The sequence below is a fragment of the Styela clava genome, chromosome 8, assembly GCF_964204865.1.
Source record: "Styela clava chromosome 8, kaStyClav1.hap1.2, whole genome shotgun sequence".
Lineage (NCBI taxonomy): Eukaryota > Metazoa > Chordata > Ascidiacea > Stolidobranchia > Styelidae > Styela > Styela clava.
The window spans coordinates 22623385-22640249 of NC_135257.1; the positions used below are offsets into that span (position 1 = coordinate 22623385).

At 34.2% G+C, this 16865-nt stretch overlaps 2 protein-coding genes across 2 annotated transcripts; both read right to left on the bottom strand.

The window, feature by feature from the left end:
• Positions 1-9842: 9842 nt before the first annotated feature.
• On the bottom strand, positions 9843-13706 carry LOC144425607 (uncharacterized). Its single transcript, XM_078114931.1, has 3 exons — positions 13294-13706; positions 12793-13010; positions 9843-10289 (listed from the first exon to the last, which is right to left on the bottom strand). The coding sequence occupies exons 1-3, from the start codon at positions 13361-13363 to the stop codon at positions 10098-10100; spliced, it is 480 nt and encodes a 159-aa protein (XP_077971057.1). The 5' UTR covers positions 13364-13706; the 3' UTR covers positions 9843-10097.
• Positions 13707-14478: 772 nt separating this feature from the next.
• Positions 14479-15985, bottom strand: LOC144425894 (uncharacterized). Its single transcript, XM_078115663.1, has 5 exons — positions 15733-15985; positions 15517-15600; positions 14921-14974; positions 14658-14720; positions 14479-14513 (listed from the first exon to the last, which is right to left on the bottom strand). Exons 1-5 carry the CDS (start codon positions 15974-15976, stop codon positions 14479-14481), a joined length of 480 nt encoding a protein of 159 aa, XP_077971789.1. The 5' UTR covers positions 15977-15985.
• Positions 15986-16865: the final 880 nt, after the last annotated feature.

The window sequence follows — 16865 nt, forward strand, 5'->3', positions numbered from 1 at the left end:
CGCAATATGATTAGAGCCGTCTTATCGGCTTTCCTCTCCCTCGGAATAAATATCTAACTCCTATATCAGACACTACATTACTCAGGCTGTAATAGATTTTCCTAGACTAGAGTCTATTTCATAACCAGTAGTTCTTGGATACAAGATTTCTATGTCCGTGGTAAAGTTGTGGCCTGTGGGCAATGAGTTTCAACTTTGACTTGTGAAACTCTCCAGCAACAAGACTTACATTATTAATGTCATTTGCTATTTCTCTGTCTTTTGTGAGTTGTGACGCGAGTCTGCTACGCCTTTTAGGTTTGTGCATTGATTTCTAAGAAAAAGAAAAATATTGAACGTCAATATTTACTGTGCACTACATACAAAGCCGTGAGAAAGCAAATCTTCTAGCCATAGATGGGCAAATCTAAATAAATTAATATTCTAAACATTAGAAAAATATTTCTAAATCTCATATTACTAATTGTTTTGTGTGTTCGACTGAAAAAGGAAAAATCTGTTCAATATATTATGAAAATTCATTTCAAATATTTTGACTGGTTCAACCTTGTTAAGTTTGTTTTGGAACATTAGCCGTCGTTTGCAACTCTGCTATTAGTACTCTTCCCACTTCAAGTTGTGGGCTCGAGACCTTGCATTGAGCAAAGTTGCAACCCCTTTATCAGTAGTTAATCCCCTTTTAGTTTAGGGTCAGGGACCTTGGTTTGAGTAAACTTGCAACTCTTTTTCCACTTTTAGTTGAGGGCTCGGGATCTCGCTTGGAACAAACTGGCAACTTTTCTATCAGCACTCTTTCCACTTTTAGTTGAGGGCTCGGTAACTTGGTTTGAGCAAACTTGCAACTCTTCTATCTGTACACTTTACTCTTTTAGTTGAAGGCTCGGGATCTTGCTTTGAGCAAACTTGCAACTTCTATATCAGTTCTCTTTCTGCTTTTAGTTGAGGGCCAAGATAGTTATGGCTCTCATTCTCCGCAAGTTGTTTTGCTAGGTGGCCTCATAGAGACAATTACCATTTTTTTCTGTATAATACAGCCCATTATTTTAAAGTGTTCCCACATGAAAAAAATCGAGTTTCGAAAAAATAACTACTGGTCAGTGTACGGTTGCTCCAAACCTCAATAAAATGCTAAACTCTCCCGCTTTTCTTACATTCTGTTTCTTTTTTTTCAAACTTTATTTCATATCAAAGTACTCGAACACACATGCGACTGTTTAACAGAAACTTATCCTTCAAAACAAAAAAATGGAAAAAAGTGGACTGAAGACCCAAACGTTAAGAGTTTTCTTTAGGTTTATATTGTTAGATTCGTTTGTCTTGCATAAGAGCAGATATTTAATTTGCTATTTCTGAAAATTTGAAAACAATTATCCCAAATTGATTGCTCAGGAACTTTATGAGTGTTATGAATGAATATTCATTCAAATATCGGAAATATCAAAACGGGATGGAGACAACTTGAAAAGAACCTCAATGACATAAAAAGAAAAGTTGACAGTTTCGGGAAGCGGGATGAGAATAAGTAATAATAATTATTCAACTGCTACTTTGGAATCCTATATAAGCTAAAGTTGTAAACAATATAATATTCAATTTTGATCTACCGAATATAATTTATAAATGTTATTCTCTTGTTAGATTTGAATGTACAAGACATGTATGATAAGTTGACAGAAGACAACGAACAGATGAAGAAAGGTAAATATGTCAAATAATATTGTTGAATAACGAAATATGTATCTGCAAACAATTTTTCCACTTCAGTACCCACTATGACAAGCGCGTTTTGTGAACTGCTGTTTTGAAATGCATTTCATAAAATAAACTAAAAAATATTATTATGTTCGTTTTATTCTGAGCGCCTTAATGTTATTTCCTATTAGATTTGGTCAAAGTACGAGACATTAATAATAAGCTGACAGAAGACAACGAAAACATGGAAAGAGGTAAAATCTATGGAATAATTTTAATAATATTAATAAAATATGTCAAATAGTTTTCATTGTTGACATTTTAGCATACTGGGGTATAATTTAGTGCTCAGAGTGAGTATATCTGCGAAGTCATATAAGTATATTAGCAACATCGTTGAAAAGTTACCAAACCGCTTCATCTAAATGACAATGATATTCTTAGAATTTGTCAACAAGACCCTCGGTTTATGAGTATAGAAATATTATAAAGTTGAAATGGAAGGCATTTTTACAAATCACAATTCATTTACAAAATATTTAATGGCAATATTTCAAGTTGTTGAACAGTTTATGCAGCGAAAGCATTCTCCCAATAACTTTATTTGAAGAAGTGATATTTTGTGAAATAACTCATATAATTACATAATGTTACATATAACTAACTACATGTTGAAAATGAAGTAAAAATTACACGATTTTTCTGAAGAAATATTTGACCTTTTGTGAGTTTGTTTAAGAATAGTACATTTTGCCAATTATTGTCAATTATTATTACAACTCCATATTTAACACTAAAAATGCCAGAAATTAGGGAATTGCGGTACTGAATAAAGCGTTGTTATTTTGGCAAGTGGTAGATAGATTGCGTCTAACGGATATATTAACATTCAGCGATATTCCGAATTGAAGAAAGACTTGCTGTTATGGAGAAGCCTCAGCGGGTTCCAAATGGATCCAGGCAGATTACCAGACCAACAACAAAGATTCCAACAATATTGAAACCAACAACTACGACTCGAACAACAACATTAAAACCAATTTTTTTCCCTAGGCTAGGTGAATACTTCGCATTACAGCTGTTTTATAATGTGACAATTCTTTACAATAATTGAAACCAGGAAGAACATAAGCATTATCTGATAGACTTCATTGTATGCCCAAACACGACCGGTTGAGGCGGCTGAATTAAATAAACTGAAGTATTGTACGATGTATTGAAAATTATCATTTGATCTGATTTCAGTTGAATGAACAGTCATTACATTTCAGAAGACTGCAAATTGAAGATGGAAAAACATCTGCTATTTTGCTGCGATACGAGGTAAATATGATGTCGTGTACAACAAAGCAGTTGATATTTGTAAGAAACGTAACTCACATGTTGGCTTGATCCGAGATGAAGGATCTTATAATGCAATTACAAATTCCTTAAGAAAGAATATTCTGGAGGATATGCGTGACATTTGGTTATGAACAGGAATTAAGATTGATCCAATGGTCAGTATCTTATGGTTATGTCAATTATTCTCTTGTGTAGGAATATAAAATACATTACGATATGGGTTGAGTGTGAGGTGACCACGGCCAAAGATGTTTGAGATAACTTGGGCTGGTTTATCAGCTACAACTGCGCAGATGATGTATTGAATATTTGTTTGCGTTTCGACTGTTTGTGAATCTGGGTGAGTTCACATGAAAGTTGTTATTATGAACATGATTCAGTGATAAAGGCCCTTGAATTTTTTTTACAGACTCGTGACGTTACACCTGCAGATTTATTCAGTAAATGGTATCCAGGTAAACTGGACACGGGAATTGATTTCAAAGATCGCACAAACGTTAAATTTAAATCCGTTTATTCAAGGGATGGGGGAAGGCTACTCCTACCTGTGAGCTTCGTGGAGTTATTTGTGAGATCTTGATATAGTGGAACGTCTGCCTGTTTGTATTTTGTTCCTCTGTATCTATCATCAATAAAATATACATCATTGAATCCTGATTTAAAATTTATACCTTTGGTATTTGTAATAATTACAGCATATAACAGTAAATATCAAAAAAATAATTGAAATAGGGTTTAATTAGTTAAACTAATTTGCGTTTGATAAAAATGAAATAAGGAACAATTAGTTAAACTAATTTGCGTTTGATAACAATAATTTTTATCTTGCATCTCATAACATTCCAATTCAAGAATGATTCTTAATTATGGAATTTTTCAGTTATGCAAACATTTTTGTTGAAATTGTGTTTCAGACTTGATGAAGACTAGGTGTTTCTGTTAAATTGATTCGTTTAGCTGATCTAACTATATAAAATTGTAAAATCACGTTACGAAATTTGTATATATATATAAGTTTGATTTACTAGATATTGGAAATTGGAAGAACTCGTTAACTATTTATAAATTTAGCTTCTGTTTGATATATATTTGGCAAAGTTTAGAGTTCGGCAAAATTTGATTTACCCAAGTTCAGAAGTATAAATATCCTGATGTTACAAATTTGCCTAGTTATTAACTAGCAATAAATCCCGTTTCTGTGTAAAATCTTCCGATTTTATTAATACCGTTTTTCAGGGGGATCAGGTTAAGCACGGCGTAGGTATATTAAATAAATTTTATCTCACGAGAACGCGCAAGGCTTGAAATGAACTGAATAAGCAGAGAAATTGAAATAAATGATTACCGACAAGACTCACTGTACGAAATTGCATGTCGTTTATTGACTTTGAGCATTGCTAAGTTGGTTTAATGGTTTCTTGTCACCGCACCCTTACACTAAGCAGATTCGATAATACGACAGGAATATATTACCCAATTAAAAGAGAAGTACTTTGTGTAATAAGTGGAATTATATCTGTGTATTTCGTGTACTCAATCAGAATTGAAGGCACCATGATTTACTGAGACTATATAGAAATATCATGACGCACTCATTCAGAGGTATAGGGGACTAGTCGGAATTCAAAAGACAAGTACGTTTCTATAATGAACATATAAGTCAATATAAATGTATATATATAAAAGCATTCACTAGATGTGGAACCGGTGCTTGATATAATTGTTGCAAATTTGCTCATAGCAAGGTCTCGAGACATCATGTAAAGTAGAAAGAGTGCTAGTAGAAGAGTTGAAAGTGTGCCCAAAGCAATATCCATGCATTCAAACCAAGTACTGATGGTACATCCTGTTTGACTATCATTATATTAATATGTTTTGTGAAGCCTTTTTGTTCACAAGGTACACATATTTTACATTTAGGTTTGATTTTTCTGCCATCAAACATTTTCAATATTATGCTTGTAGTATGTATTTTCAAATTTTTGACTTTCAACTCATCAAAAATTTTCTCAGATAAAACATTGCAATCAGCACCAGTGTCAATTTTGAAATTGACTGATTTGTCAAGAATTTTGACATCAACATGCCAACTATGTTTATTATTATTTCATGAATTTACATCATTCAGGCAGTACAATGTTGGTGTTCTGTCTTCACTATTATCAGCATTGTTAGTCTTTGCATGTCTTTGTAAGGTACAAACATCTTTATTTCGTCCAGGCCTCCTTGACTTGAGTCTGCATACGGATTCAAAATGTTCTATTTTCTTGCAATAGTTGCATCTTTTGCCAAATGCTGGACATGATCTTGGAGCATGAAATCTTCCACAGTACTGACATGTTCTTTTTCCATAAGATCTTGACTTCTGTGTCTGCTTTTTTATATTTCTTGATTTCTGCAGATTGTTATTCTCTGAATTTTCTTCTTTCTTGAACATATTTGTATCGCATGCATTCGAAGTATTTTTCATTGCATCGATTTGCTTTTTTGAAGTTTCTATTGTGCGTGCTATTTTAAGGGCTTTCAGGAAGCTAAGGTCGAAAATACCTGTTTCAAAGAAATTTTTAAATCCAAAAGTTGCAAAGAATGTTCACTCTCATTTGCATCAAACACAGATGAAACAGAAGAAATTTCATGATAGATCTGCTAGGCAGATGAAAAAATTACAAAATCAAGATGTTGTAAGAATCAGACGTGATGGTGAATGGATTCCTGCAATTGTGGTTGGTAAACATTATACACCCAGATCATATTATGTTGAGACTCCTGATGATACAAGATACAGAAGGAATCGATTAACAAGGGGGATGTCATGATAAGTGATCATGTTAGGTCATAGGTCACTGAAGATGACCTTCACACTAGTGATGTTCTCTGTAGACATGCCGTGTACTGGTATTCTGTGTTTGTGTTAGGCTGTGTTGGTTGTATGTTAATCTGACTGTTTCTGTTGACTGAGGAGTCATCCGTAATAAATGCTTGCTGAATAATACATTAAGCCTCTTGTATATGCCTTATGTGTTTGGCTAGACAACACATGACATAAATCATATTGATAAGTATTCGCTATTCTCCCTTCTAACATCGCACTAACATGCGAAATATTTGTTCTATTATCGGAAAATTTTTGAGTACGACTATATTCGGATCTATTGTCTGTCTATATTGCAATCTCCCGGTACCATCATGACGTTGCGGTTGATGATTCTAGTTTTAAAATTGATTAACTCATATTAAGACTTATATACCTAACGATGTCAAGACTTCTAATCACATAAGTAAGTTCAAATATTACCAAGTATCATAGGCGGTTTCTTATTTTTTCGAAGTCTAAAAATCTTGCGAGCTATTCTATCAGCGAGTTGCCTTCATATAGTCGATATCAAGCTGTACTGATATAGTTCCACCGGTGACCGTACATTTGAACCCATGCACATTTGAATCCATGCGTATATCCACGGGTTCAATCTATATGCGGGTGCTAAAACCCATGGGTTAGGGTTAGTATGGGTTTACCTATCCGTGAAACAAAAAAAATTCCATAGGTGCAATAGCATACAGGTGCAATTGTCATGTGTTCAAATGTACGTGGGTTCAAATGTAATGGAACCAGTTCCACCGCCTCGCTTTTATGCTTAAAAATTTAACGATTTTGTATTTTTACAGAAGCTCAGTATGTCGTGACGTAGTTTCAGAAGTTAATCGGATTAGCGATGTCGCGTGAAGTTCATTATGAGATGACATCGAAGAATTAATTTTAGTATTTTAAAATATTCTATTTATAGAGAAATCGCATTGAATTTTAAAATATAATTTACATATTCTATTTAAATCTATAGGAAAGTTATCTGAATACAACAGTAATTAAAGAGTAAACACAATAAGTTTATAGGTTTGCGAATACTAATACAAGCCAAGCGTAAAATTACCCAAACTTTGCGGAAGTTTGTCAGCCAATTTTTTCATAATTCTCCTGGAATTCAAACCTACAAAGCGTTCGCGTATGTTTGGCGAATCTGTATGAACAAAGATAGCTTGGTGCACGATTCACTTCGGATTATTACTGCCCCTAAGTTTGTTCTAACCAAGGTCCAAAGCTCATAACTGAAAGTGGAAAGAGTAATGATAGAATTGGTAAAAATTGGTCCAATGCAAGGTCTTCTAATAACAGTAAAAACAATACCTATGAGAAAAAAAATTGCATGCAATAACCTACTCCAAAATAAATATATCGGTTGTTTTCGTATTGGAAATGTCAGTAGAGAGTGGTTGACTTCGGACTTAAAAACATTTAATACTGTCCGGGAAATTCCTAGTCTATGTTACGAGTAGTAGGATCCAACGGATAGTCCAACCTAATCCAATGATATTAAATTTCTGCTCAATCAAATAAATTATCTACGCAAATTGTCTTAATTGTCTTCGGGCTGAAATAAAACGTATAGTGTTAAAAATCAAAAAACAAGAAAGCTGAACAAAATTTACTAACTGAAACTGGCCTTTTAAGTACGTTTAAGCGACCTGATGTTTCCAGTATCGCTCGTAATGATGGGAGAGTCCAGGCACGAATGGCGGGGTAACCATTGCATCTAAGCATAACTGTTCTGATTAAATTCTATTTTTCTGCCGTTTTCATCTCCATTCTCCAGTTTTTTTTTATGTCAAGTGGTCCGAGAACTGGTTTTTCAGATCAAAATATTGGATTCAAATATCATAAACCACCTCACTCAGTCTGTAATAGAATCTGGCCCTTTCATAAGCAGTAGTCTTTAGATACCAGATATATCGTGAGTGTATGTGGGTATTGGGTAATGACATTCAACTTCGATCTGGGACTCCATTCAAGCCACAAGACTTCATGTTATTTGGCCATTTCTCTGTCTTTTGCGAGTTGTGAAACCAGAAAGGGCAATCAGTAAAAAGCTTATAGAAGTCCATTTTGATCCATACAGTAGTAGGTGGGGACTAGGCTTGCACGTAATTTAGGGATTTATGTAATTATTTCGAGTTACGGAAGGGAAGTTACAAATTACGTAAAGTCGCCACCCCGTATGAGCGTTTGGTTTTACGATCAAAACGATATTATTATGAGCGTTATCACCGTAACGCAATTAACACCGACAGACTTTTTTGTCTTCACGATTTGGTATCTTTTTTATTCGGCGCTGATAACCATAAATAAGAATGTGTGATAGTTGATTGTTATTCCGGAAGGCGTATTTTTCTTTCTCTCCGTGAAACAGACATGAGACGAATTTTACCGCCGTTATGGAGTAAAGGGAGAGAAGGCTACTTTCTTTTCCCACTCAATCACTTTTCTTAATACAAATTACAGCACATTAAAAAACAAAATAGAATTTATTAGCATTAATTCACAACGAGTTACGGGTAAGAATTTACCGCCGGCTAAATAATTAATATGTGATCTAAATTTATCGCAAATAATGTTATAACATTTAGGCCGCGAAATGATTTGATATAAAATGAAGCTTGGTAATCGGAATATCGTCAATAATTCAGCATCAATAATTATTGCAAAATGCTAACTAGGTAGCAAAGTCGGATAATGTAAAAAACGGAGCAATAACAAGTCTTCGTCGCGAGGCAAGCGCAGGTATAATCAAACGAAAGAATACGCTCGTCGTTGATTAATAACTTGGAAACCCGACATTTTTATTCAATACAAAAGTCGATTTTAAAAAAAGGCAATTATTGTGTCATAAATATCCGTATACCAGTGTTGGTAATGATAAAATTGATCGCATAAAATTGGGACGGTTAATTTGCGAAGGTGATAAAGGAAAATCAAATCAACACAAAAGATAAAAATCAGAATAAATACAATTTGAATTCACTCCTTGGTATTTGTCTTTAACATCTCTCGCCGGCGTGTAGTACTGTCGGTGATATGAAAACCAAACTTCGATGTCCCATTCGGAAAAGAAGTGGATTCAAATGGTTTTTATGATAGGTTTAAATGCGTGAAAAAATATCGCAATTACGGGGTCATTACGTAATCGATTTTGTCGTAATTACGAAATTGATTTTTGTCGATTACGTGCAAGTCTAATGGGGACGCAAGATATTCGAAGGCCAGGATTTTGCGCCACACGAAGAGATAAAGGAGAGAAATATAGAAGAGAACTCTCTGTTCATTGAGAGGCAAAATGAGAGAAGCGAAAAAAAGAAAACGCTCGGCCGCAGATATTTCCCGGGGAAAAAGACTCATTTTTTATAACGTGGAAAAGCGACTAAAGCTGATATATATCGGCCAGATATATCGGCCAGTTGGGCCGATATGATATATCGGCAAACACGCAATATCGGCCCGATATATCGGTTGGCCGATATATCGGTCGAGCTCTAATTTTGAACTCATTAACGCATCGAGCAATAAGCAAGTTTTTCTTTAATGTATTTATTCAATGTTGTGAACAATTTGCGAAACCTTTTCAGCTTTCAGCTCATTCAAACTGATCCCTCTGAAAAACTTAAGAAAAACGAATATATTACACGGAAACTACATTTATTTCGAATTAAAGTGTTTGTATTAATTTATCCATCAAATTACTCAAATCAAAAATATAAATCTCTGAACTTTGCTCAAATTTGAACATTTTCAATCAACGAAACGATAAAATGTGGTAAATTAAATCTGAAAATATTAATCGACTTTGTTTGATAAATTATAATTTTAAATGGTATGCTTACATAACTAAAAAATCAGGAATCATTTTTAATCGGATAACGTGAAATTCAGTTTAAAAAGTTACCTATTTTTATTAAACTTTAATATAGCTTTGATTATCTACATTGATAATTGGAGAGACTAATCGTACAAACTTCAGATTGGGATTCAATGATTTATATTTTTTTGATGATAGATCAAGAAGAACAAAATACAACCAGGCAGATGTTTCATTAGATCAGGATCTCACATATAACTCCGTTGACAATTGATATTCAGTCTTATATATTGTATTCATCAAAATACGAATGGTATGATTTTTAGTTGAGATTCTATAAATAATATTTTTTTGATGATAAATCCAAACGTTTCATTAGATCAGGATCTCACAAATGACTCCATTCTGCTTCCAGGTAGGATCACCATTCACCATCCCTTGACTACGTTCATCTGGGTCGGAATTGACAACAAGGTAAACATTTGTGCGATCTTTATATTCAATTCCCGTAAATGGATCGCCCGGATACCATTTAGTGAATAAATCTGCAGGTGTGACGTCACGAGTCTGTAAAGAATTATTTGATAGCATTCATCACTGAATCATGCTCGATCACACATTAAATCGAAAATCATAAATTGTGTTTTTCATCAACAAAAATGTCATTTGTAGACGCAAGTATTGCCAGTCTTTCATGCGATATGAAAAACAAAATCTTCGTGTCCACACGCTGGGCAGACATTTGTACAGAACTCCTATGTTAAGCCATTACTATGTTACTAGGATTATATACAGAATATACTATAGATATAACTTTGAATAGATCAAGACAAAGGTTCAAATTCAGCTGGTGCTGGGATGTGGATGAATTATCACCCAATTCCACAAGCAGGGATGGCCAATTCGAATAAAGTATTCGAATGTATTCGAATATCTCGTCATTCGAATATCGGAATTAGCGTTCATAAGAATATCGGATATTTGTGTGACGTCACACATTTTCGACGCCGCTTTCAAGACGTTTCCGTTGAATGAAAACATTCTCGATAGAAACTTGCGCATGATTGTATTCATCACTCATCGGCGTAACATGTTATTTAGGCCCGTAAACGCCTTTACGTTTGTGTTATTTTCTCTAAAACGAAAATTTACCGCAAATTTGTTCCACGATGACGATGACAATTATTTTATTTTTGTACGCGCACGGAATTGTGAATCTGGTAAATACGCCCATCAGCGGCGAGTTTCTAAAGACAACGCAACTTTTTGATTGGAAAGCGGCAATTTAAAATACTGAAAATAATACTGTAAACAATATAAGTTTTATTGAGGCCCGCGAAAATTTAAAAAACGCTTTTCTAGGCAGTGAAAGTCGCAAAATTTCGTGTGCCTGGCACACATTATGTTTAGAAACATATCGTCACGAATTGAGGGCGGGATTTGCCTGATTATCCAGTACTTTAAATTGCCGTCGAATATTTTCGTGTTAACACGATACAAGGTTTGAAACGTGACTTTTCCCGGGTTGTGAGGATGTATATAATATAATTAATCTAAAGTATATTCAATCAATTTTATTATGATGAAATAAATTTTACTCTGAGATGTTACAGCATATTTATTGATTTTTCGAACGGTTTTATCTAAAAATAATCAGAGTGGCAGCATTTCAATTGAGCGGAGTCACTGTTAACAAGTACATCTGAATACTTGCCGAGACAATTAAATTAATAAAGCAAGACATTTTAAATATGCCCGTATCGGTCACGAATATATCACTTTGCACAACAGAAAAATATATATTCGTTGTTATATTATTTGTTGTAAAAGTCGTCTCTTTTAACAGGTGGCATAATCGCGGCGATGAATATGTATTTTTAATTTACTGTTAAACTTTATATGTATATTCATTGTATGAAATGAATTATACTCTACACTTAACAGGATTTTATATCATTATTTGAGATTTTTTTAACGGCGATAACGAATTGGCAAGATTGCAAAAATATGTATTAAAATTAAATACATCAGGCAGTTTATCTCGTAATTTTAGGTCACAGATCGCCGTGGACCGAATCGTAATGTTTTTTTTTGACGTAAGAAGAAGCAACCGCGAGTTACAATGGACACATTAAATTAATATATAAAGATATTTTAGAATCTCGTAGTTGTCATGGATTGAATATTTTACGTAACAATTACGTAACAGAATGATCATTATACGCTGAAAAGACGGCTCTTTTAACGAGCGCGGAATCGCGGCGAGTGTTACAGGCGGCAATGGTAATTTCCTATTTCGAAAATCCTGGCTGCGCGGCCGGCAGTGGTGGTCATCTATCCTCTGCTAATTATTTCTAATTTCAAACACAACAATATGTTACACATGAATTAATATACAAATATACTGGTTAAATATTAGAATTTTTAAAGGCATAATGGATTTTCGATTGCTGTTGCCTGTATTGCCAATAAATTTTATTACCCTTAGAAAATATACACAATTATCTGAATACAAGTAGTATTTTTGTCAATAGACTTGGCTATTATCGTAATATCATGGTACTAATGATAGAAAGCTTCAGACCACTCCTTGGCTATCTTTTCATATGGTCATTTGTACAAAGTGAATAATTTTAATAAACTGACTGTGTCACAAGTTGCTATTATTTTTTATTGATAGCTATAAACTATCAATTACTTTGTGTACATATACTGTTGGTTTGTGGCTCTATTCTGATATTTCTATTGAAACTCATTTCCTAATTTACTGGGTTTTAATGAACTAAAACAAAAATGTGTTATTTTCGATTTTAGAATGTATTCGGAATTCCAGATTCGAAAACATTATTTTAGAATGTATTCGGAATAGTTTAGTATTCGGAAATGGCCATCCCTGTCCACAAGTACGTATTGTGCAACGCGGACGAATACAATCGCAAAATACTGTTCTAACCAAACTTATATTGCCTCTAACCACCTTTGTTCGTATCGGAACTCTTATCCTACTGATCTGGTAAAATTAAATATATTTTATGCAAGAGTATATATAGCAAAACCATAAGATACTAACCATTGGATCAAACTGGATTCCGGTCCATATATCCTCTCCTCTTGGAATATTCTTTCTCAAGTATTTTATAATAGCATTGTAAGATTCTTCATCTCGAATTAAACCAACATCTGCGTTACGTTCATTACAAATATCAAATGCTTTTTTGTATACGACATCCCATTCGCCAAATATCACAGCGAAATAACAGATATTTCCAACCTTTAATTTGCAATTTTCTGAAAAGTAACGACAGTTTATTTCAATGTAAAACCACACGAGTGATATTTTTCTCAATAAATCGTTGCTACAAATAAAAAGCAAACAGACTTCTAACTATATTTCAATATATTCAAATTAGCCGACTCAATTTATCGTATTTGGGAATGCAACAAAGTCTATCATATATTGCCCATTTTCTTTCTATATTCAATAATTGAAAACAATGTTATGTTCTATAATACCTATAATGTAAATTATTTGTCAGATATTCATAAACTACAAATTGGATGAAATATTTACCTGGATGAGGAGTTGGCTTTGGTTTGCTGATTTGTCCGAATCCCTTTGGAATCAGTTGAGGCTTCTTCATAACAGCAAGTTTTTGTTCAATACGGGATATCGCTAAATGTTAATATAAGTATTGAAAACTAAATTATTGAAAAGTATTGAAAATTAAGTATCTGTTTTGTTTTCACTTGCCAAAACAACGAAGCTTCCGCCACGCATTCCTCTACCTCACAAACTTCTGACGTTTTGTAGTGTTCAGTATAAAGTTGGGAATAATTGGCCACACTTACCAATCTTAAACAAGCTCACAGAAGATTGTATATATATCTTCAGTAAACTCGGCGTCCCGTAGTATGTGAACCAAGATGGCGAACACCGGAACATAATATATGTACCAGGTTAGGGTTAGACCATAACTCTATTACTTTTTTTTTAATTTTAGTTCTATTACGAGTTCGGGGACTAGCCGAGTGACTCCTGTAATATTTGTACCTGAAATTATAGCCTAATTCTAACTTGGTATACATACTTCGTTACGGTGTCCGCCATCTTGGTTCACATCTACGGGCGTACAAAAAAATCATATTATTTTCACTTGTTTTATGTCATTTTTCTACTCAAATTACGGTCGAGACAGGCTTATTTTGTCGCTGTGTCCCATTGCAGTAATTTAAAAAAAAAAACACGGAAAAGTTTGTAGACAGTTTAAGCTGCGAAAGCATTCTCCCAATCACTTTCCTAAATAAAGTGTTTGGGAGAATGCTTTCGATGCATAAATTGATCACCAATTTTGCCATGTAATATTTTGTAAATAATTTGTAAAATATTCCCCCAATTTCAAACTTTATAATACTTCTCTATTGACAAACAAGAAATCTTAATTAAGGTTCTGGAGATTGCTCACAAATGCTAAGAATAACATTGTCATTTTCATAAAGTGGTTTGGTAATATTTCAATGTTTCTGGGATACTTATACGACCTCAAAGAATAATTTGGGAAAAGCTGAGAATTTGTGAACACCAAACCTTTCACAAATGTTACAAGTATTCATTAGATCACTCTACTCACTCTCAGCCCTAAAACATATCGCGACAAACAACAATGTCAACAAAGAAAGTTATTCGTCAGTTTACCTTTTTTCATCATTTCGTTGTCTTCTGTCAACTTAATATTCATGTTTTGTACTTTGGTCAAATCTAATGAGAAATAGCATTTTGACGCTCACAGTAAACTGAACAATAATGTTTTTAATTTTTATATTGCATTTAGAAATAGCAGATCATAGAATGCTTTTGTCATAGTGGTTACTCGATTGCAAAAAATTGTTTGCAGATATATATTTCGTCAACAAACAATATTATTCGACATATTTTACCTTTCTTCATCTTCTCGTTGTCTTCCATCAACCTATTATTCATGTTTTGTACTTTAATCAAATCTAATGAAAGAATAACATTTAAAAATACCATTCAGCTCAGTATGAAATAGTACATTGTTTACCATTGTAACTTATATAGGATTTCGAAGCAGCAGATAAAATAGCTCTGTGTGTCATAGCAGTAACCCAAGTTTAAAGATGTGTAAAAACATTTCAGTAAAATAGAAAAACAGTATTGAGACTTTCTTGATTGCTCTCACCTTTCTTTATCTTATTGTTGTCTCCTACCAATTTTTCATTCATTTCGTCCAAGTCTGAAAATAAAAATATCCAGTAGATCTTTATATACGTTTGTTGCAGTATTGAGAATATGATTGGGACGTAAAAATAAGACGAGAAGAATCGTTGCATTTACTCGTTTTGTTATATTATTGGAAAAATCTTCCGGCACTGAAAATATGAGAAAAGATTAAAGTTAAGTTCAGTTACCACTAGACTTTGAGTATTTGTCAATAATTTATTTTGGCATTAGCGATGGCAGATTAAAAAACCATCACGATGTCGCACGAATCTTTTTCCATTTCTCTGATTTCATCAGAGTGTGGTGTTTTGTGGTTCTTCTCAAAATATTGTTTATTTCAAATCTAACGATGTAAACTACGAGGAAAATCTTATAACGTCTAGGTCTCTCATTTTTATGTATGTTTACTCTTTTGTTTTAAAAGGTAAGTTTTAGTTATACAGATGGCTGCATGTTCGAGTACTTTGAAATGAAAGTTTGAAATAGACAGAACAGGAATTCCAGAAAGCGAAAGGTTTAGCATTTTATTGAGGTTAGGGGTTATCGTACACTAACCAGAAAATTCTTTTCCGAAACTCTCAATTTTTCCATTAAACTTGTCTTCCAACTTTTCCAATCCCATTCTAATACTAGTGATATCTGAATAAAAATTGAAGATTTTATTAGATTCGATTGCATCATTCAAATTGCTGAAATAAATTATTTCTAGGTAAAAACTCAAAACTGAGCTTCAAAATTAATTATTCAATCAAGCAATTAAAACAACCATACCCAAATTTCTGGCTGCGAAATCAAGCCAGCTAAGAACAGTACTATTGGACTTGCATGTTATCGTGTACTCTTTGTCTTGCAGATGTTCATCAATGTTGAAACCTGGTCTGTCCCATCCTACAGCAATCGGATCACATAGTGCAATCTGGCAACCCGGATTGGAAGTGCAGTGAAACACTGTTTCATCTTGACACAAGGATGACGCGATGACGGAGATTAATATGTAAACGATTGGGATTTCCATCTCGGTGTAGTTAAGTATTAACTGAATGAAAAAAGTCATGGTTTATTGCAAACGGGCACAGAGCATGTTTGATCTATTTAGAAAAAACCTCACATTAGACAACGCTATTTGTAGCCGTAATTTTTGTAATTTTTCCAGCCAAGCCCATGTTTTCAGATTTCTGCTGGGATCTCCCAGAGGCCATAAATAAGCCAGAATCGCTGGAGCGTGACTGGGTAGTGAGGGCAAATAAAATTCTTTAAAGAAGCATTCAAATAATTTTTCCAACTATTCTTATCTACTTTGTTTCTTGATATCTTCAATCTGAGGTGAGCAACTTTTCGACGTCACTTGAGCGTTACGGGGAGAGGAAATTACCAAGTTGCCGGTGGTGAAATATTTGAATTGTTATTCTTTTTGACAATCGAGCATCGCTTAGCCTGATATTCCATTCCAAATGCTCAGAATCGTCCAAAATCAATAGTACTGAAGTGGGCGTGGCTTTACACACGTTACTCAACCCTTAGGGGGGCGAAGACTTTACTCCCACCCCCAATACTACTTGGAAAAGTTTCCAATACTCTGGCAAACGTTTTTCCGCCCCGGAAGCCGAGCTAAACATCCTCGAAACGGCGCCGAAATCACTCGAGCGTCTTCTTCGGCCCACTTCCTCTGGCCCGTTCATATGAACACCGTCCCCGGCCTACATGACAAGTTTTGTCCGGATCGGCCCGACAGTTTTCCTGAGAAACCTTCGTTTCACGCTGAAACCATAAATATACTTACGTACCAAGTTTCTTGCCCTACGCGCAACGATTTATGACACTGACTGTGCTTTTGCACTAGAGTGCTCTCGGTTGCCTAACCATCCAGGGACGGTCGCTTCGCTACCAACGAGGGGAATCAAGAG